This window comes from Protopterus annectens, chromosome 4.part0 (assembly GCF_019279795.1).
Source record: "Protopterus annectens isolate FY-2018-M chromosome 4.part0, PAN1.0, whole genome shotgun sequence".
Taxonomy (NCBI): domain Eukaryota; kingdom Metazoa; phylum Chordata; order Ceratodontiformes; family Protopteridae; genus Protopterus; species Protopterus annectens.
The window spans coordinates 529,555,598-529,572,295 of NC_056733.1; the positions used below are offsets into that span (position 1 = coordinate 529,555,598).

Here is a 16,698-nt window from a genome sequence, read left to right on the forward strand (position 1 = left end):
GCCTTACCACAGGATATGTACCCAAAGAGTGGCGTACAGCAACAGTGGTCCCTCTCCACAAAGGTGGTGCCTCAACGGATCCTGGAAACTATCGCCCCATAAGCCTGACTAGCTTGGTCTGCAAAGCTATGGAAAGGGTCATCATGGACCTCATAAAAAAAGATATTGGGGACCTACAGACACTGGATCCTACCCAGTTCAGCTTTGTTAAGGGCAGATCCTGCCTCTTAAACTTGGCCGATTTCTTTGAAACAGTTACCAAGGCCATTGACGAGGGGAAGGTGGTCCACACAGCCTACCTGGACCTCGCAAAAGCCTTTGATACAATACCCCACTCGGGCATTATAGATAAGCTCACCAGCTTAAATATAAACCCCTATGTCACTAGATGGGTTGCAAACTGGCACAAGGACAGAACCTACATGGTTAGAATTGCTGGAGCCATGTCAGACTCCAAACCAGTTACAAGTGGCGTCCCACAAGGCTCAGTCCTGGGACCTCTCCTGTTCGGTACATATTTCTCGGAGGTACAGGGCAACACGGAAGGACTGTGGCTGACCAAGTTTGCAGATGACTGCAAACTGGGCGCTATAATCGACTCTCCAGCCGACACAAGCATCCTCCAAAAGGGCCTCATAGAAACAGACAACTGGTGCCAGAGCCATGGCCTCAAGCTAAACGCCAAGAAGTGTATAGTCATCCCCTTTGGCAAAAACAAAGTGCCCACAAATTACCAGATAGGTGGTAATCCATTAAGTACGGAAGAAGTAATTAGGGACCTGGGGACCCAAGTTGATAGCAATCTCTCATTTGACAACCACGTGGCCAAAGTGGTTAGAAAAACATTCTATATAGCCCACCTAATCATGAAGGGATTCACATCTAGATCAGGGGAGGTCATCGTGCCTCTTTACTCATCCCTCATCAGGCCCATAATTGAGTACAATGCCCCTTTTGGGATGTACCTTACCAGACACCTGCAGCAACTGGAAAGACCCCAAAAGTACCTCACCAAGAGGATCAAAGGGCTCAAACAGAATGCCATATGCTGCCCGGTTAAAGAAACTCCATCTCTACTCAGTGACATACCACCTGCTCAGAGGCAATCTGTGCCTGACGTATAAAGCCATGTCCAACCCGGACGTATAAAGCCATGTCCAACCCGGAATTAATGGACATGCTGCACCTCAGAAAATCCAAATCCCATCGAGCTACGCGCTCGAGAGACTTGAACCTCAGCAGTGAAATAAATAGGACATGCTGGAGGGACAGATTCATAACCCAGAGGCTCCCTTCTCTCTGGAATAAAATCCCAGTCCAGGTTAGGCAGAGTCCCTCATTGACTCTCTTCAAGAGGAATCTTGATGAGTGGATGGGAGATGGTAGGTTTACCCTGGGTATCACTTCCGTGTCACTGTTAGACAGAGGCACAGTATACTAACCTTGAAAAAGGGCATAGCAAAACTAATTTAAAATGGGTGGCGAAAGCCAAACACACCCTGGCTAGGCTTATAAGTGCCATAGGGCAGATAGCCTAATATGAACCTATGAACCTAAAAATCCCTTCAGAGGTGTTAAAATGAAGCAAGCTAAAAAAACAGTGCTGTTAATTGCTTACCATCTTGCCAGTACTTCCCAGTAGACTGTCTTCTTAGTGGCTGTTTCTTTAGGCAGGAGGATTTCAGAATTGCAGGTCTTCGTGTTCAGAACATGTTATGTGGTCTTTGCCAACAAAAAGGTGCCTTGAGATGAGCACCTCTTTTATGACAAATTACAATAGAACTGGCATTAAATTAGGCCATCCCGCCATCCCAGTATTCTTTCCAAATTCCCAGAACGAAGGTGAAAAGCTCTTGAACCTCTCTGATTTGCACCAACAGCTAAAATATTACTTGGATAAAACTAAATATTTCAGGCAAAATGACAAGAATTTGTTTCTTTCATGCTAAGTAAGTTGGGGAGACCAGCCTCCAAGCAAACCACTCATAAGTGGCTGGCTAGCTCTATTTCTTCTGTGCACATCATGACAAAACCAGCTTATGGCACATTCAGCCAGGGCAGCAACTACTTCAGGTGACCTTTTCAGAAATGTTTCAACACAATATTTGTGAACCAGCTGTCTAGCACTGGCCATCCATCCACACTTTTCTGCACATTACAAGCTGGGCATCCTTTCCAGGAGCACAGAAGGCTTTGCTATTACAATTCTGCAAGACGTGTGTGCTCACCATCCCATTCTGCTTTAGCGTACTTTCCTTGTTATGTGTACTACTTGCAGCATTGATCTTACAATGAGCATAGCAGAGTTGTATGAGCATATTCTCGTCAACCTCAGCTGTTCACTTCATAAGATTGTATATAGAGTTTTAGGCTTCCTCCTTCTATCCTCATTTCTAACTTTTGCGGCTCCAGTTTTTATTGTTGTAAGGCTACTATACCCTAATAGAGAGACTACTAATGCTGTCCTTCAAGTAGGAAAGTCTTTCAGCCTGCTTTTTATGTTGAGCAGACTTGCTTGTTGGTCACCATTATCAGTCACTGATAAAAGAAGTAAGATATACCTTATGTTCTACTGACGTATGTATGGTAGGGCAGGCTGACTATATGCTGAGGACATCCTGTTATCAGGCCAGGCAGTCAAACGTTTGCCTTTGATGTATATCCTATACCTTTATGTATGGCACTGCAGCACTGATCCTAATACTTAGATATCTACATTAAGGTGAGTGCGCTCACGCAGCTGTACTTTGTTAGTGCCTGGCAAGGTATGAATCCTTTTTCATGTCACTAGAACATTTTTCTAAACATTTGCCATAAATCTCTGTGTTATATGTATATTTTTGACAAAAGTATGGATTTGAAAAAATCCACCTGAGAAAAGCTGATAGTAGCAAAGTGACAGTTGTGTGATGTCTTGCTGCTGTGTTGTCTAGTGATGTCAGTCTTTTGATGCCGTTTTCATTTGTTCTTCCACATTTTTCCGTATCCTGAAGTATATTAAAATGGAGAACTGCAGTGGTGGTCTTGTGCTTCCTAATTGCTGAATAGCCTGACTCATCTGATTTTATTCTAATCAGGTATTTTGAAAGTCAAAAGGGGGAGTGAAAGATGGGTTGTGTCTTGCACGAGGTTATGCAGAGGAGAAGAATCAGGCCTATAGCTTCATTAATATATTTGCTGTTTGTAAGTATCTGGATGCATAGATCGATTTAGTACAAAAGCTCTGAATTCGATCATGAAGTATATGCTCTTGTGGTCCTTGATAAATTTATTGTGTACTTTTGCATTGTCTTATTCAAGATACTTCAGCTTTGTATTGGAAACCATGATTTATTTATGAGAAGAAGGAAAGTGGACTCTTTGGAAATACAGCAGATGAAGGCCCAAGCAAGAGAGGAAAAAGCCAGGAAGCAGGTAAAGTTTTTATCTCTTTCCTGTTTAGCACATTAAAGAACATATAGCATATTTCCAGACACTTTTGTATGACGCCATATTGTTAGAAGCTATATAAGGAAGTTGTAGTTTGTTCTGTAAAATAAGTGTTTATTTGTGTACCATGTTATTTGAATGGTCATGCTCCCAGAATGATGTCATGGTAGTTATAGGCCATGATACTGCACACATGAGCAAAACATTCTGCATAACTAAAATAATGTTTGTTCTTCAGAAATGAAGTCATTTTGTTTGGGTTCCTCTACTGCAGCATGTTGAATAGTCAGTCCTAAATTGTCAGCTTACTAGCAATATCCTAGTTGAAGTTGTATCTTAGCAGGAAACACACATCTCCTGTATCTAAAAATATCAAAAATATAGATTGTGTATTATTCTAGATGACAAGATGTCTTGGTTTATCAAATATTTTTTTCTGTCTCTGCTTTTGCTGTGATGTTTAAAGGAACCATCCTCAGCAAAATCAAGTAAAAACACACACCCGTTTTCTATACCTTTAAAAATGTACTTTGGCATTGTATATAAAAGGGAATAATTCCAAAGTCTTTAAGGTTCTTCTGTGTGTTGCAGAAATATATCTCTTCCTGTTGAAAATTAAAAATGTATGGTATTTACACCACATGTTCAACCCTCCTTGCATGTATGATGAGCAGGGGTTGGCCCACTCTGGAGCTAAGATTTTGGGTTCTGCATTTCCCTTTATGTTCTGGAAAGGTGAATAAGAGAAGCAGTAGTCTTTTTGTCTCTCTCTGATGGACAAAGATGAACTCCTCTCTCTCAGTATTTCCACGTATTCCAGATAGACTTGGCTTTTGAAAAGTGGCTGAAACTAATAAGGACCTCTAAGGACTTGTATGGGGCTCTTCTACATTTCTTTCCAGAAATGGCAAAAAAAAAGTATATGGGTAGAAGTTGAGAGCCTGTCCTCAAAGATGCCATCTATACAGCCTGGAGGCATCTGTAGTCTGAATCGTTTCTAAGAAAACCAGTTACTTTTAAAAGTGGGCATGTAATAACTATTAAGTGGGATATAAACAAGGCAACTGTACAGAAGACAAGCCCATACCTAGCAGAACTGAGTCACCCCAGCCTAGATGCTGCTTTCTGAGGAATGTTTGGACAGGTCTCTAAACATTTGATTATCTCCATAAGACTTACTGAGCAATGACCATTCTGATGCGTCTTAAACAATGGCACTTTTTTATGCTTCTAGGTGATCCATTAGTCTAGGAAGAAAAAAGTCTCAATGTAGAAAGGGCACTGTACCCAAGTACCAAGCAGTTCTGCTTCCCCAGTTCCACTCACTAAATTTCCTAAGATGGCAACTCTACTGCCTCAGGACTCCTGATTGTGGTCTAGAACTACATGTGGGAAGCTGGTTCTCTGATTATCCCATGGCTTGCAGAGACACCAAAAGGACTGTTGGGTACTAGATGCAGACATGGACAACCACTTCTTATCGTTTTGGGTTCTTTCTTTTGAAAGAGTTGTTATCAGTAAGAATATCTACACAGTTTTGGAACTGGCAGGCCAAAGTGACTGTTCCTCCTTCAGAAGTATATGCAAGTGTTCTACTTCCGCTGCTTTTTTTTCAGAGTAGAATACTTCCATCTCATTCTGGACTAAAGAAATTTCAGCAAGCACTTAAAATACATGGCGTTCCTGATGGTGACATTCCAGGGTACCATACCCTTTGCTTCTGCATGATGTGGGGAGGGAATTACTGGGCGGAATTAATGCTTTTTGACACACTGTTTGGGCATGGGCAGGAGTTTCCTTGGTTCACTCTTGGTTTGCACCACTTTCAAGAAAAAGGACTTGTCATTTCATCTTTCCTTTGTACTCCGGGTGTTTACTGAGATGGCAGATGTCTTGCATGAGAAGGAACTTTGTGTTTCTCTGTTTGTGCAACAAATCATAGTGGCATTGTCAAGTGACTGTAGAGTAGCATACCATGCTTGGGCATTGCCATGATTGTAGTAACTGACCGGGCTGCATAAGATAGGAACATACATTCTGATCACATCTGAGAGGATTGCCTTTATCAGTGCTGAGTTGGTTACTCTTATACGCCAGCCATTCCTACCTAAAAGAAAAACTCAAGTGTGTATTTGCCAAGATAGCTGCGTACCAATCAGTATGTTGATTAGAGCTCCTCAATGTGAAAACAGTAATTATGGGTAGAAAAAGAATGCTAGTAAAAACTGTAAATGTGGATAAAATTCAGTTACATTTAGTCACTACACTGCCTGGATGTCAGCAAAGAAAAACTCTGGAGATGGAGAAAGTAAACAAAAATAAACTAGAAGAGGGGAGGAACAACTATGGCAAGGAAACTTTGCAACTATTCAGCTAAAAGCAGTTCAGGTTTCAACTCTGGTGCAAGGGATTGCATTCCAGTACTGTTGCAGAAAAATAAATGCATTCAGAGGTGTTTAAAATAAATTAGACAGTGGAAGAATATATAAATCCAAATGACAAAAGGCTGGAAAGAATAGCAGAAGCTTTAAGTAGCTATTCAGATGAGTTGATAAAACTAAGCAGAAATTAGAGATTGAAATAAGGAAAGGCTGGCTGAATATAAGGCATCTCAAGAAGAACTGTTTCAAAAAATAGTTAGAAGGCAGACCTCACAGAAACCTTGACAGTTTTCTTATATACCAGAGAAACTAGAAGGAATTGATAGCATTCATTTGATGAAAGAGTAAGTAAGCAAATAGACTGGTATTCTACAACATAATTTGTTAACAGAAAGCAGCCAAGACATGTATTAGAAAAAATGCAATAATAGCAGAAGTAGTTGCTCCTGACAAAATTGTGGCTGATGGGAAGACACTAAACAGTGGGGACACCTGGAAGGTAGCATCCAGGATGGGGTGTCTAAACACATCTTAAAAAGAGTTTTTGTGGAAAGTGACTATCCACTGTATGCAAGGTATAAGAGAAGTGAGTTTATCCTTGCAGTCCGTGGATGTTGGAAAGCAAGTTGGGGTTCAGGTTACTTTATAACAGTTGTTTTAGAATATGTTTTGTTTGAGGTTCAAATACATTTTGTATGCAGAACAGGCTAAGGAGGAAGTAGAAAATGTTTACCTAGAGTAACGTGAGCCAGCAAGCTGAATGGGCCTCTGTTTTCCTACTTCTGACAGTAGCAGTACCCATAATAAAGACTTACCAGTGAAACTTTCTTCATTTTTTCCAAAAAGAAGATTGAGCAACAGAAAAAATTCTAGGATCTTAATGAGGACACCCAGCAAAAACGTGAAAGTAGGAAATAAACAGAAGAATTTTAAAGTGAAATTTACATAAGTTTTGTAAGAATTGGCTGAAAAAGTTTGCTGATGGTGCTAACTTGGTGGGAGGACACTAAAGCATAATTCCCACTTTGTCATTAATGTTCAGAAGAAAGTTTAATTGCCTGTCTGCGTCACTTAGTTGAAGACTTGGTGGAAAAAGCTGACTCCTGTAAAGAAAACATTAGGTGTTACAGGCTCTTCCCTGGCATTAGGGGAAAGTTAGGAGTTTTTGAAGGGCCTGATTGTGGGACCCAGCTATTGATAAAAACTACTTTTAGGTAAAACAGAGAAAGTTAGACTTATGTGGGAAAAAAGAGCTTAAGTCCACTACACCAACCAAAATTTGGGAAATTTTGCTTGTAGTCCCAAAGTATATGGCCAAGTCTAGAAAACCTTTTTTTTTTTTTTTTGGCAGTGCCAATTCAGATATTTTATGCACTTGCAAATTTTGCTCATGTTTTTCTACAGCTTTTTTTGTTGCTTGAGATGTTATAGACCAGAGCCTGTAGCCTCGATACACATATTATGGAACTATAACCACAACAATAAGGGCTGCCAGGAGTCACTGATGAAAAACTGGGCAACACAAAAAAGTCATTATTTTTCACTCCAAACACAGATAAACGCCCACAATCCACATACGTTTTCATCCTTCAACAGACTTCTTCAGACAGAAATGGTACATTGAATGCATGTGCAGATGTCTCCACACTTTGTAGGGAGGTTGGTCCTTAGTAGGTCCTGGTGTTGCCACTGATGAAAATCAAGAAGTTAAGTGCTTCATCCTTCAATAAAACCGGGTTATTTCATCTGAGCCAGCCAGTGTATACCACCTTACATGGAGATCAGTGTACCTAACTCAGTAGAATTGTAAACTGTTGCCAATATATGATGTAAGCTTTTAGAAAAGTAACACGATCGTTCTAAAATTAGTATTATATTAAGCATGTCATGGGTTGTTTATCATAATTATAACTTTTGCAGATATTTTTATTTTAATAAAATGTCTGCTCTCAGTCCACACATTTTGTTTAGTTTTGTTGTTTTTTTTTCCATTGGTCATCTTCCTTTTAATTATTTTTGCTGTACTGCAGCCTTACCTATATGCATTTTAGGGGTAAGTCTATCAGCAGGTTTTGCCATATAGTTTTCACAGCCTGTTTTCTTGCAATAGTTCTGGTTGTGATATTTGAGGAGGGCTTTTTTCTTGTACAGATGTGTGGGATTCCTCCTATCAGTTTCCATCTTCTCCACAATCAACATAAGGTCTTTGATTATGTTTTACCAATAACTACAGACTCAAGATGGCTTTTATATTCTTCTATGTCTATAATCTGCATATATGATTCTTCTTCAGTCTGTCTCTGACAATTTCTCTCAAGCATTTCATTTACCCTCTATTGATTGTAAAGCACCAGTGATATAGCTGGAGTATGGAATTTCCATTTGAGCTGTTTCAGCTGAGAGACTGAGTCTTTGACATGGAGAAGTCCAGATTTGTAAGACCAATAGTCTTTATAGGTTCTGCTACTGCTGTTTCTCTTTGAGATATTCACTTTTTGACCAGCAAGCAGATCCAACAGGAAATCCAATGGTGGAAAAGTAATTATCCGACTCCACGGCAATATAAACACAAAATTGTTTAATAAATCCACATCAGGTACAAACAGCAAGGACTGAGCGCTTTCGTCTCCACCCTGGAGACCTCTTCAGAATCAAGTAAAACAAGAAAAAGGCACTACTTTTATATACACACTAATAAAATAATTAGTCACAGTTAAGTTAATCACAATTACATTAATCACAGTTAAGATTAATGAACTGTTGTATCACTAAAGCTCTTAAAGGTGTAACGTGGTAAGTTAAAAATGGTTTGAAAACCCACTCGTATCTACTGTTTTATTAGTGTGTATATAACTAATTATTTTATTAGTGTGTATATAAAAGTAGCACTTTTTTCTTGTTTTAATTGATTCTGAAGAGGTCTCCAGGGTGGAGACGAAAGCGCTCAATCCTTGCTGTTTGTACGTGATGTGGATTTATTAAACAATTTTGTGTTTATATTGCCGTGGAGTCGGATGATTACTTTTCCACCATTGGATTTCCTGTTGGATCTGCTTGCTGGTTTTTGTTTTTGTGGTCTTTTGGCTTGGCTTTTATATTCACGTTTTGAATACTTCCTTCAGTCGCCTCTCAAATGGGAAGGGCATTTATGTTTAAATTCCCACTCAAATACAGACATCATTGTCAGCTGTAACAGCCTAAGGTATCCTTTATTTTATTTATTTTATATGACATTTGTTAACTGGGTTGTTCCAACTGAGCCAAAATAGCCCTTTTTCATTGGAGACCCAAAGAGGAAAGCTCCAGTACATAGACATAGTTATAACAACAGAAAATAAAACTCTGAAATAACAATGAATAAAGCATAAAAAATGTATTAGACTGACATACTGAAAAATATAAGTAGATACAGTAAGAAAACATACATATGGTATATGGAGGCAAATATACTTTTAAAAGATATAAATAGAAAAGTATAATCTAGCTTTTTTTTTTTACTTCAAACAGGGGAGGTAGGAAAGAGACGAAAGCAGTATTAGTAGAGATGTACGAGAAGAAGAAGATAGTAAAGTGAGGTTTAGTATATTAATGAAAAGATAGTTAAGTGAGGCATAGTATATACATATCTGGCTACTACAACCCATGTAAATATGTGGAGTAGAGAAAATAAACAGAGTTAGCAGTAAATAAAGTATTGGAGTCAGAGAGAACTGTGCAGGATACTGTTGGCAAAAAGGATGTGGAACAGATTAGGTAGTTTCATGACAGTGATGGGACCTAGAGTCAAGTAGAAATTGCTTTAGATCTCTTTTGAAGTGTAGGGGGTGGGGGGTGGTTCTTATGCATGAGGAGAAGTTTATTCCAGGTCTGGGCTACAGTTTTTGTAGAGAAGTTTTCCTATGTTTTTGTTAGGTTTATGGATGGCAAGGAGTTGATTGGATGTACAGAGAGAACGATTGGGAGTGTAATAAGTGACAAGGGAGGAGAGGGAAGTTCTTTTAGCTACGTATTAGCAATCCTAATGGATATTTAGTGCAACCTACATGTGGAGTTAGTCCATATGGGTGTTCTTCGCTTAGGGGCAGTCAGCAAGGTAGGAATTGCAAGTCTGGAGCTATGCTGTACTATATGCAGCTTTGACTGCTAGCTAGTTCAAGTGAGGCTAGAGTTTAGTAAGAGGGGTTACAAACAATTTGGTTGTAGCTCAAAGGTTAACTAGCTCTAAAAGCAGGATATTCCTCCAAAGATTTTGTGCTGGAGGAGAGAGGAAGGGGCCTGGTGGGAGACCAAACAAGCAGGATTACATGCCACTAAAAACAGATAGTGAATAGAGAGCAAAAGCTTTAATATATTTCAGTTGGGTAGAAACGTACTTTAAGTGGCCAGTATGGAACCCAGGTTTCCCGGTGATGGATATCACTGACAGGTTAAGTTGGGTACAGAGGGAGCGTAGAGTTGTAAGACACAGGAACAGCTGAAGGATTGTAAAGAGAAAGAAAAAAGAGAGAGGTTAGAGCTCTAGGAAAGATAGTAAGCTCTACTCCATTAATAGTAAGAGTTATAGCACTTTTCAAAAAAAAAAAAAATGATGGAGCAGTGCTAGTTCCTTATAACAGCAAAACAACATATACCATGACAGAGAGAGAATTGTAGTGTAGCAGCAACTGGTAATACAATGTAGCAAACTGTACTCAGTATTTTAACAACAAAGTTAAACAAAAATATAGTAGTAGTGGTGTAGTGCACATTGAACAAAAACGTTTCTTTCAGAGTAGCAGCTGCACTCATTAAAGTCAGTACAATCTTGTTCGGAGATGCCAAATAGAGGACCTTGTGAACTTAACCTGGATGAACATACATAAAAAATACCAAGTATCTACACTTCTAGCTGTACTCAAATGACTACTACTTGTGTGCAAGTTATATGGTGTCTATATTATATGAATGAAAGTTCGTATAAGCGAACACTCTGAGCGAAAATCCCAGGCATGGAGGCACATGTCTTGGGATCAAAATACAGTGAAGATTGGAGTTTTTGCCTTTTCCTCACTGCAGTGTGTTCTCAGAGTTGGAATATATATTTATTGGGGGGGGGGGGGTAGCCCCCCATAATATTTTTGATGTCTGGGATTTTCGCTCATTGAGCGTTTGCTTATATGGACTTAGTTCATATAATATAGATCCATTAATATAGATCCATTATATGGACTGTATATGGCAGCAATAATAGAACGACTAATCCAGATCTCCACCCTTCCACAGAGAAGAAGTAAATAACACAGTACAGTACTCAAAAAAATTTCAGCAAAAACCTAATAACTGTATTGCATGTAAGTCACAATAACAAGTTACAGTTCACTTACAGTGGTGGCAGTCCTTGCTAGGGAGGCAAGATGAGCTGCTGGATACTGCAAGTTTGAAAATGGTGCCATTTGACCTACCTCTATTTGTAACTTAGCTTCCACAAGTGGAAAGGGGAGGATCTCAGGTGAAGAGCACAAGCAAGCTCCAAAGATCGCAGTAGTTCAGAAACCAGGTTGAGAAACAGACCATGGCAGGCACAAAAACAGTCAGTCAGTCTAATAACCAGCAATGAATTTGTTTTAGCTAAGTATTACCAGTCTAATATTTAGTGTAACCTATACGTGGAGTTAATCCATATGGGTTTCCTTCATTTATCGGCAGTCAGCAAGGTAGGAATTGCAAGTCTGGAGCTATGTCATATACTATATGCAGCTTTGACTGCTAGCTAGTTCAAGTGAGGCTAGAATTTAGTGAGAGGGGGCACAAACAATTTGGTTGTAGCTCATAGGTTAGCTTTATGTAAAAGCAGGATATTCCTCCAAAGATTTTGTGCTGGAGCCGAGAGAGGAAGTGAAACCTCTTTATTAAGTCATCACATTTTAAAATTTCAGCATGAGTTGACACACTTTGATATTAAAGAAAACAAACCATAGTAGCAGTTTCCATTATTATATTGTGCAGCGTACATGTTTCTTCTTACCAATTTTCATTCACTGCAACATTACATATAGTGTTCATTTCCTGTCTTCCTCTTAAACTTCACTTCTCTACCTTATTATTAGTCTGCATGTATTATTCCTACAAGTTCCATTTATTTCTATGAAATGTGTGCTCATTCCCTTTTTCTAAAGATCCTGCTTTGAGTGATTTTCTTTCCTTTACAATATTCAAAACTTCCATTATGGTAGGTTTAGATTTTGATTTATATTTTATAGTAATTGCTTTTTTGGCAAACAGTAACATTAAAGTTAGTAAGATGTTAATATGTCTAGATAACTTGCTTTCTATATTCCATCTCAGAAGAATTATTTCCTTTTGAGAGTCCTGATTTCTTCCTTTGTAATTTGCCTCTTTTTACTTTTTCTGGTCTTTTCTAATGTCCTCATATCGATCCTTGTATTTAGGTTCATAGGTTCATACTAGGCTATCTGCCCTAGGGCATTTATAAGCCTAGCCAGAGTGTGTTTGGCTTTCGCCACCCATTTTAAATTAATTTTACTATGCCCTTTTTCGAGGTTAGTATACAGTGCCTCTGTCTAACAGTGACACAGAAGTGATACCCGGGGTAAACCTACGATCTCCCATCCACTCATCAAGATTCCTCTTGAAGAGAGTCAATGAGGGACTCTGCCTAACCTGGACTGGGATTTTATTCCAGAGTGAAGGGAGCCTCTGGGTTATGAATCTGTCCCTCCAGCATGTCCTACTTATTTCAGTGCTGAGGTTCAAGTCTCGAGCCTGTAGCTCGATGGGATTTGGATTTTCTGAGGTGCAGCATGTCCATTAATTCCGGGTTGGACATGGCTTTATACGCCAGGCACAGATCGCCTCTGAGCAGGCGGTATGCCACTGAGTAGAGCTGGAGTTTCTTTAACCGGGCAGCATATGGCATCTGCTTGAGCCCTTTGATCCTCTTGGTGAGGTACTTTTGGGGTCTTTCCAGTTGCTGCAGGTGTCTGGTAAGGTACATCCCAAAGGGGCATTGTACTCAATTATGGGCCTGATGAGGGATGAGTAAAGAGGCACGATGACCTCCCCTGATCTAGATGTGAATCCCTTCATGATTAGGTGGGCTATATAAAATGTTTTTCTAACCACTGTGGCCACGTGGTTGTCAAATGAGAGATTGCTATCAACTTGGGTCCCCAGGTCCCTAATCACTTCTTCTGTACTTAATGGATTACCACCTCTGTGGTAATTTGTGGGCACTTTGTTTTTGCCAAAGGGGATGACTATACACTTTTTGGCATTTAGCTTGAGGCCATGGCTCTGGCACCAGTTGTCCGTTTTTATGAGGCCCTTTTGGAGGATGCTTGTGTCAGCTGGAGAGTCGATTATGGTGCCCAGTTTGCAGTCATCTGCGAACTTGGTCAGCCACAGTCCTTCCGTGTTGGCCTGTACCTCAGAGAAATATATACCCAACAAGAGAAATCCCAGGACTGAGCCTTGTGGGACGCCACTTGTAACTGGTTTGGAGTCTGACATGGCTCCAGCAATTCTAACCATGTGGGTTCTGTCCTTGAGCCAGTTTGCAACCTACAAACAACTAGGTGGTATCAGCCCAGACTTGGTTTGCTATCTGACATAGGCCTCAGACAGACACTTCAAAGTCAGAACTGGAACCTCCCTCTCAAATGAAGCCACACTAAACACAGGAGTCCCACAATAATCTGATCTTGCCCCCTTATTTTCTATCTTTATCAACAAGCTTCCAAATGTCCTGCTGCTCCTGTCACTTATTCTGTCTGCGGATGACAGTCTTTTATCATCTTGGTTGAAATCACAATGGCATTAGGCTGTACTTTAATGTGATTTCATTTGCTACCACCAGTGGTTAACAAATTATAAACGAATACTTAACCTCTCAAAAACCAAAATAAATGCTACTCATAAAAAATTATTTCAAAACCAGAAGGCAATTACATGATAGATGTTAACACCTGCATAGAAACTGTTACCTCCTTCAAATACCTTGGATTTGGCTTGACCAGACCCTCTGCTTTCCACTCTACATTGAGAAAACAAGGAGCAAAAATCATTTCTCTTGTCTTTTGGCTCAACAAAGTCTTCCCTTAGCTTTCAAGTCAAGCGAGATTTACAGTAGGCAAAAGTCCTCCTGTACGAACTAAAATATGGTTTTCCACTCATTGCAGTTACCTCCCAAAAATACTGACACCTTACAAACCAACACCACCAGAATCTGCTGCTTTGCCATTAAAGGCTGAGGAGACACCAGCTGCCACTATATTTTGTTCTGACGGAATGTAAGATGCTTGGACTGCTGCAGAACTACCTCTCAAGCCGTTGTAGCCAACCTGCATAGAGGCTAAGACGTTGTGTCCCTGTTTATGTGCCATATCACTAATGTTGTCTGTAATCACTAGTAGTGTTCCCACGGATACATTTATATTTAAAAGCTGCATATCTTCACATTCCTATAGATCCAGATTTCAGATGTTTCATAAGGATCTATGCCTTATATGTTATTCTACCCACTGCACTAAGGGTATTCACAAATTGTCTAAGCTCCTGTGATAACCTACTGCAGACTGTAAAATATTCACTTTTTAAAATTTGGATGACTTGCTTATCTTGCCAGTGAGCATCACTCTATTTCCCTGTCCAAAGCTACAGCAAAGAGCATTATGGTTGGGGATGATGTTCTTCGTGTTTCACTGTTGCAGTCATCACATTTGGGTTGTCTGCCTGCAGGTAGCCCTCAGCCGGCCTGAATACCAGAGTCTTGGGATTTCTGCATCGGATGCTGTCGCTTCATCCATGATGTCAGGTTGTCAGGGGTATAAAACATGCAGTTGACACCATTACAGTAGTCTTTCTTGCCGTACGGTGCCAGAAGCAGAAGCAGTTCGCATGTGCCCGTCGTCAGACTCCTGAAATTTTGGTTTTTCGAGTTTCAGACCTGAAGTCTTCTAAAAGATAAGTATCTCGTTGGGGATCCTTTTTTCTTGCTCTAACCGATGTCAGAAAACATGAATAATTGTCTTGCTTGTGGAAAGCAAATACCTCACAGAGATTTTCTTTCTTACTGCGTCACCTGTTTAGGCCCAGACCACGACGTTCCTCGCTGTAGGTTTTGTGCCTCGTTCAACTCCCGAACTATTCGTCAAGCTATTTTTGTAGCTAAATTCTTGCACTCTCGATCTCCATATTCTGAAATGGTTTTGATAAGCCATCCAACTACTGATCTTCCGAAAAAACGTAAGGATAAAGACTGACACAGACTGCATAGGTCCAAAACTGCCGATGATGCTACAATTAAGCTAGTCGGCAGTCTGCCGGTACTCGGTGAGGTGCTTTCGCAGCCCCTGATACCAGCTTCTGCAGATTCACAGGCCTCTACTGAGACCCATTCGGAGTCCGGTATGCCGTCGCAAGATGCTTCTTCGACTATGGAACCTGAGAATGTCTCTACCTTGGATGGGTCTGGAGCTGCTGTGCAGGTACTGGCTTCTGAGGGTGTATTCAGGCCTTCTGATTTTCATATTAAACCAACGACTTTGTTTCAAACCAAAAATTCTGAATTTCTCAGGCCTAGAGTTTGCACTATGGCTAGGAAACCGATGACCAAAGCACATTCTCAGGTCCACATGCCACAAAAACAAATGCTTAGAATGGCAGAAGACCTTATTACTTTAATTAGGGGAAGTCAGCCTTCCCCCCTCAAAAAGACCAAGAACTGAATTTCCACATTCTTCAGATCAGGAGTGATAACTCTGACCCTTCCTATTACCAGGACATACCCTTATCCACCTATGAGGATTCTGATGCAGAGGATTCCATTCGCTCTGCTTCCCCACCAGAAGATTTTTCTTTTGGTGAAACCCTGCATATCCTTTGGGAGCATTTCTGCTGGGAGAGCCAGGAATAGTCTCAGTCCAAAAAGAGACTCAGGGAATTTTTAAACTTGCCTCAGCACAGGCCTTTAGCTATCCCTCCTGTTCTGGAAATTGTAGATGATGTCTTCTTGGAATCCAGCCTTACCCATGATACTTTGCCTCCAGCTCACAGGATACCTGACAGGTACTATAGAGTACCTGACTCCCACAAATTTTTGTTTAGGAATCCTGCTGCGGATCCAGAGACCATTTTCCAGGGACCTAAAGGCATTAAGGATACAATGGCCAAAAATCCTCTCCCTTCGGACAGGGATTCTAGGGCTTTAGACAGATGGGGTAAGAAGGTACTCTTGCCATCAGGGCTTTAAATTGCCAGTTTCATATGTTAAAGTATCAGCAACATGTTATAGAAGTAATTAAACAGAAAATTATGTTGATTCCTGATTGTGCAGAACATAAAGATTTACAAGAGTTAATGCATTCTGCTAACCAAGTTGGTAAACATACTTTGCAATGTGGTTTTGATGCCTTAGAAGCATCTTGCAGGGCTGCTGTCACTGGGTATGTTCTTAGAAGGCATGCTTGGCTTAAGGAACAAACCTTGCCAGACCATGTCAAAGCAAAATTACTAGATGCACATTTAAACCAAGAGCGTCTATTTGGCAATAAAGCAGAAGTTGTCCTCAAAAGGAAGGAGGAAAAAGCTAAATCTGTGCAAACTGTTAAAGATTTCTTACAAGTAACCTTCTCAGTCCAAACCCAGGGGCAGTAGACCACCAAGACTATTTTTGTTTGAAAAGTGGCAGGGATGTGCACAGATCTAAGCAATGGAGTGCTCCCACCTCCAAATCAGGGAGTAGTAAGCCACCCTCCTATGGTAAAATCTCACAATGACTTATCCTTAACTCTTCCAAGCCTTGCCCAAGTACTTGCATTTAGAAGGAGAAACTTGCCATGTTTCATGCCAAAAGGTATTTTGGGTCAGTGACATTACCCAGGATGGTGCC

General features: G+C 40.3%; 1 protein-coding gene across 2 annotated transcripts in view; it reads left to right on the forward strand.

The window, feature by feature from the left end:
* NF2 (neurofibromin 2) overlaps positions 1 to 16,698 on the forward strand; it is a 1,458,300-nt gene that overhangs the window by 848,710 nt on the left and 592,892 nt on the right. For both annotated transcript variants that reach the window (XM_044068458.1, XM_044068457.1), the window contains exon 10: positions 3,301 to 3,414. In XM_044068458.1, the coding sequence (XP_043924393.1) occupies positions 3,301 to 3,414 (114 nt within the window). The remainder of the gene's footprint in view (positions 1 to 3,300; positions 3,415 to 16,698) is intronic.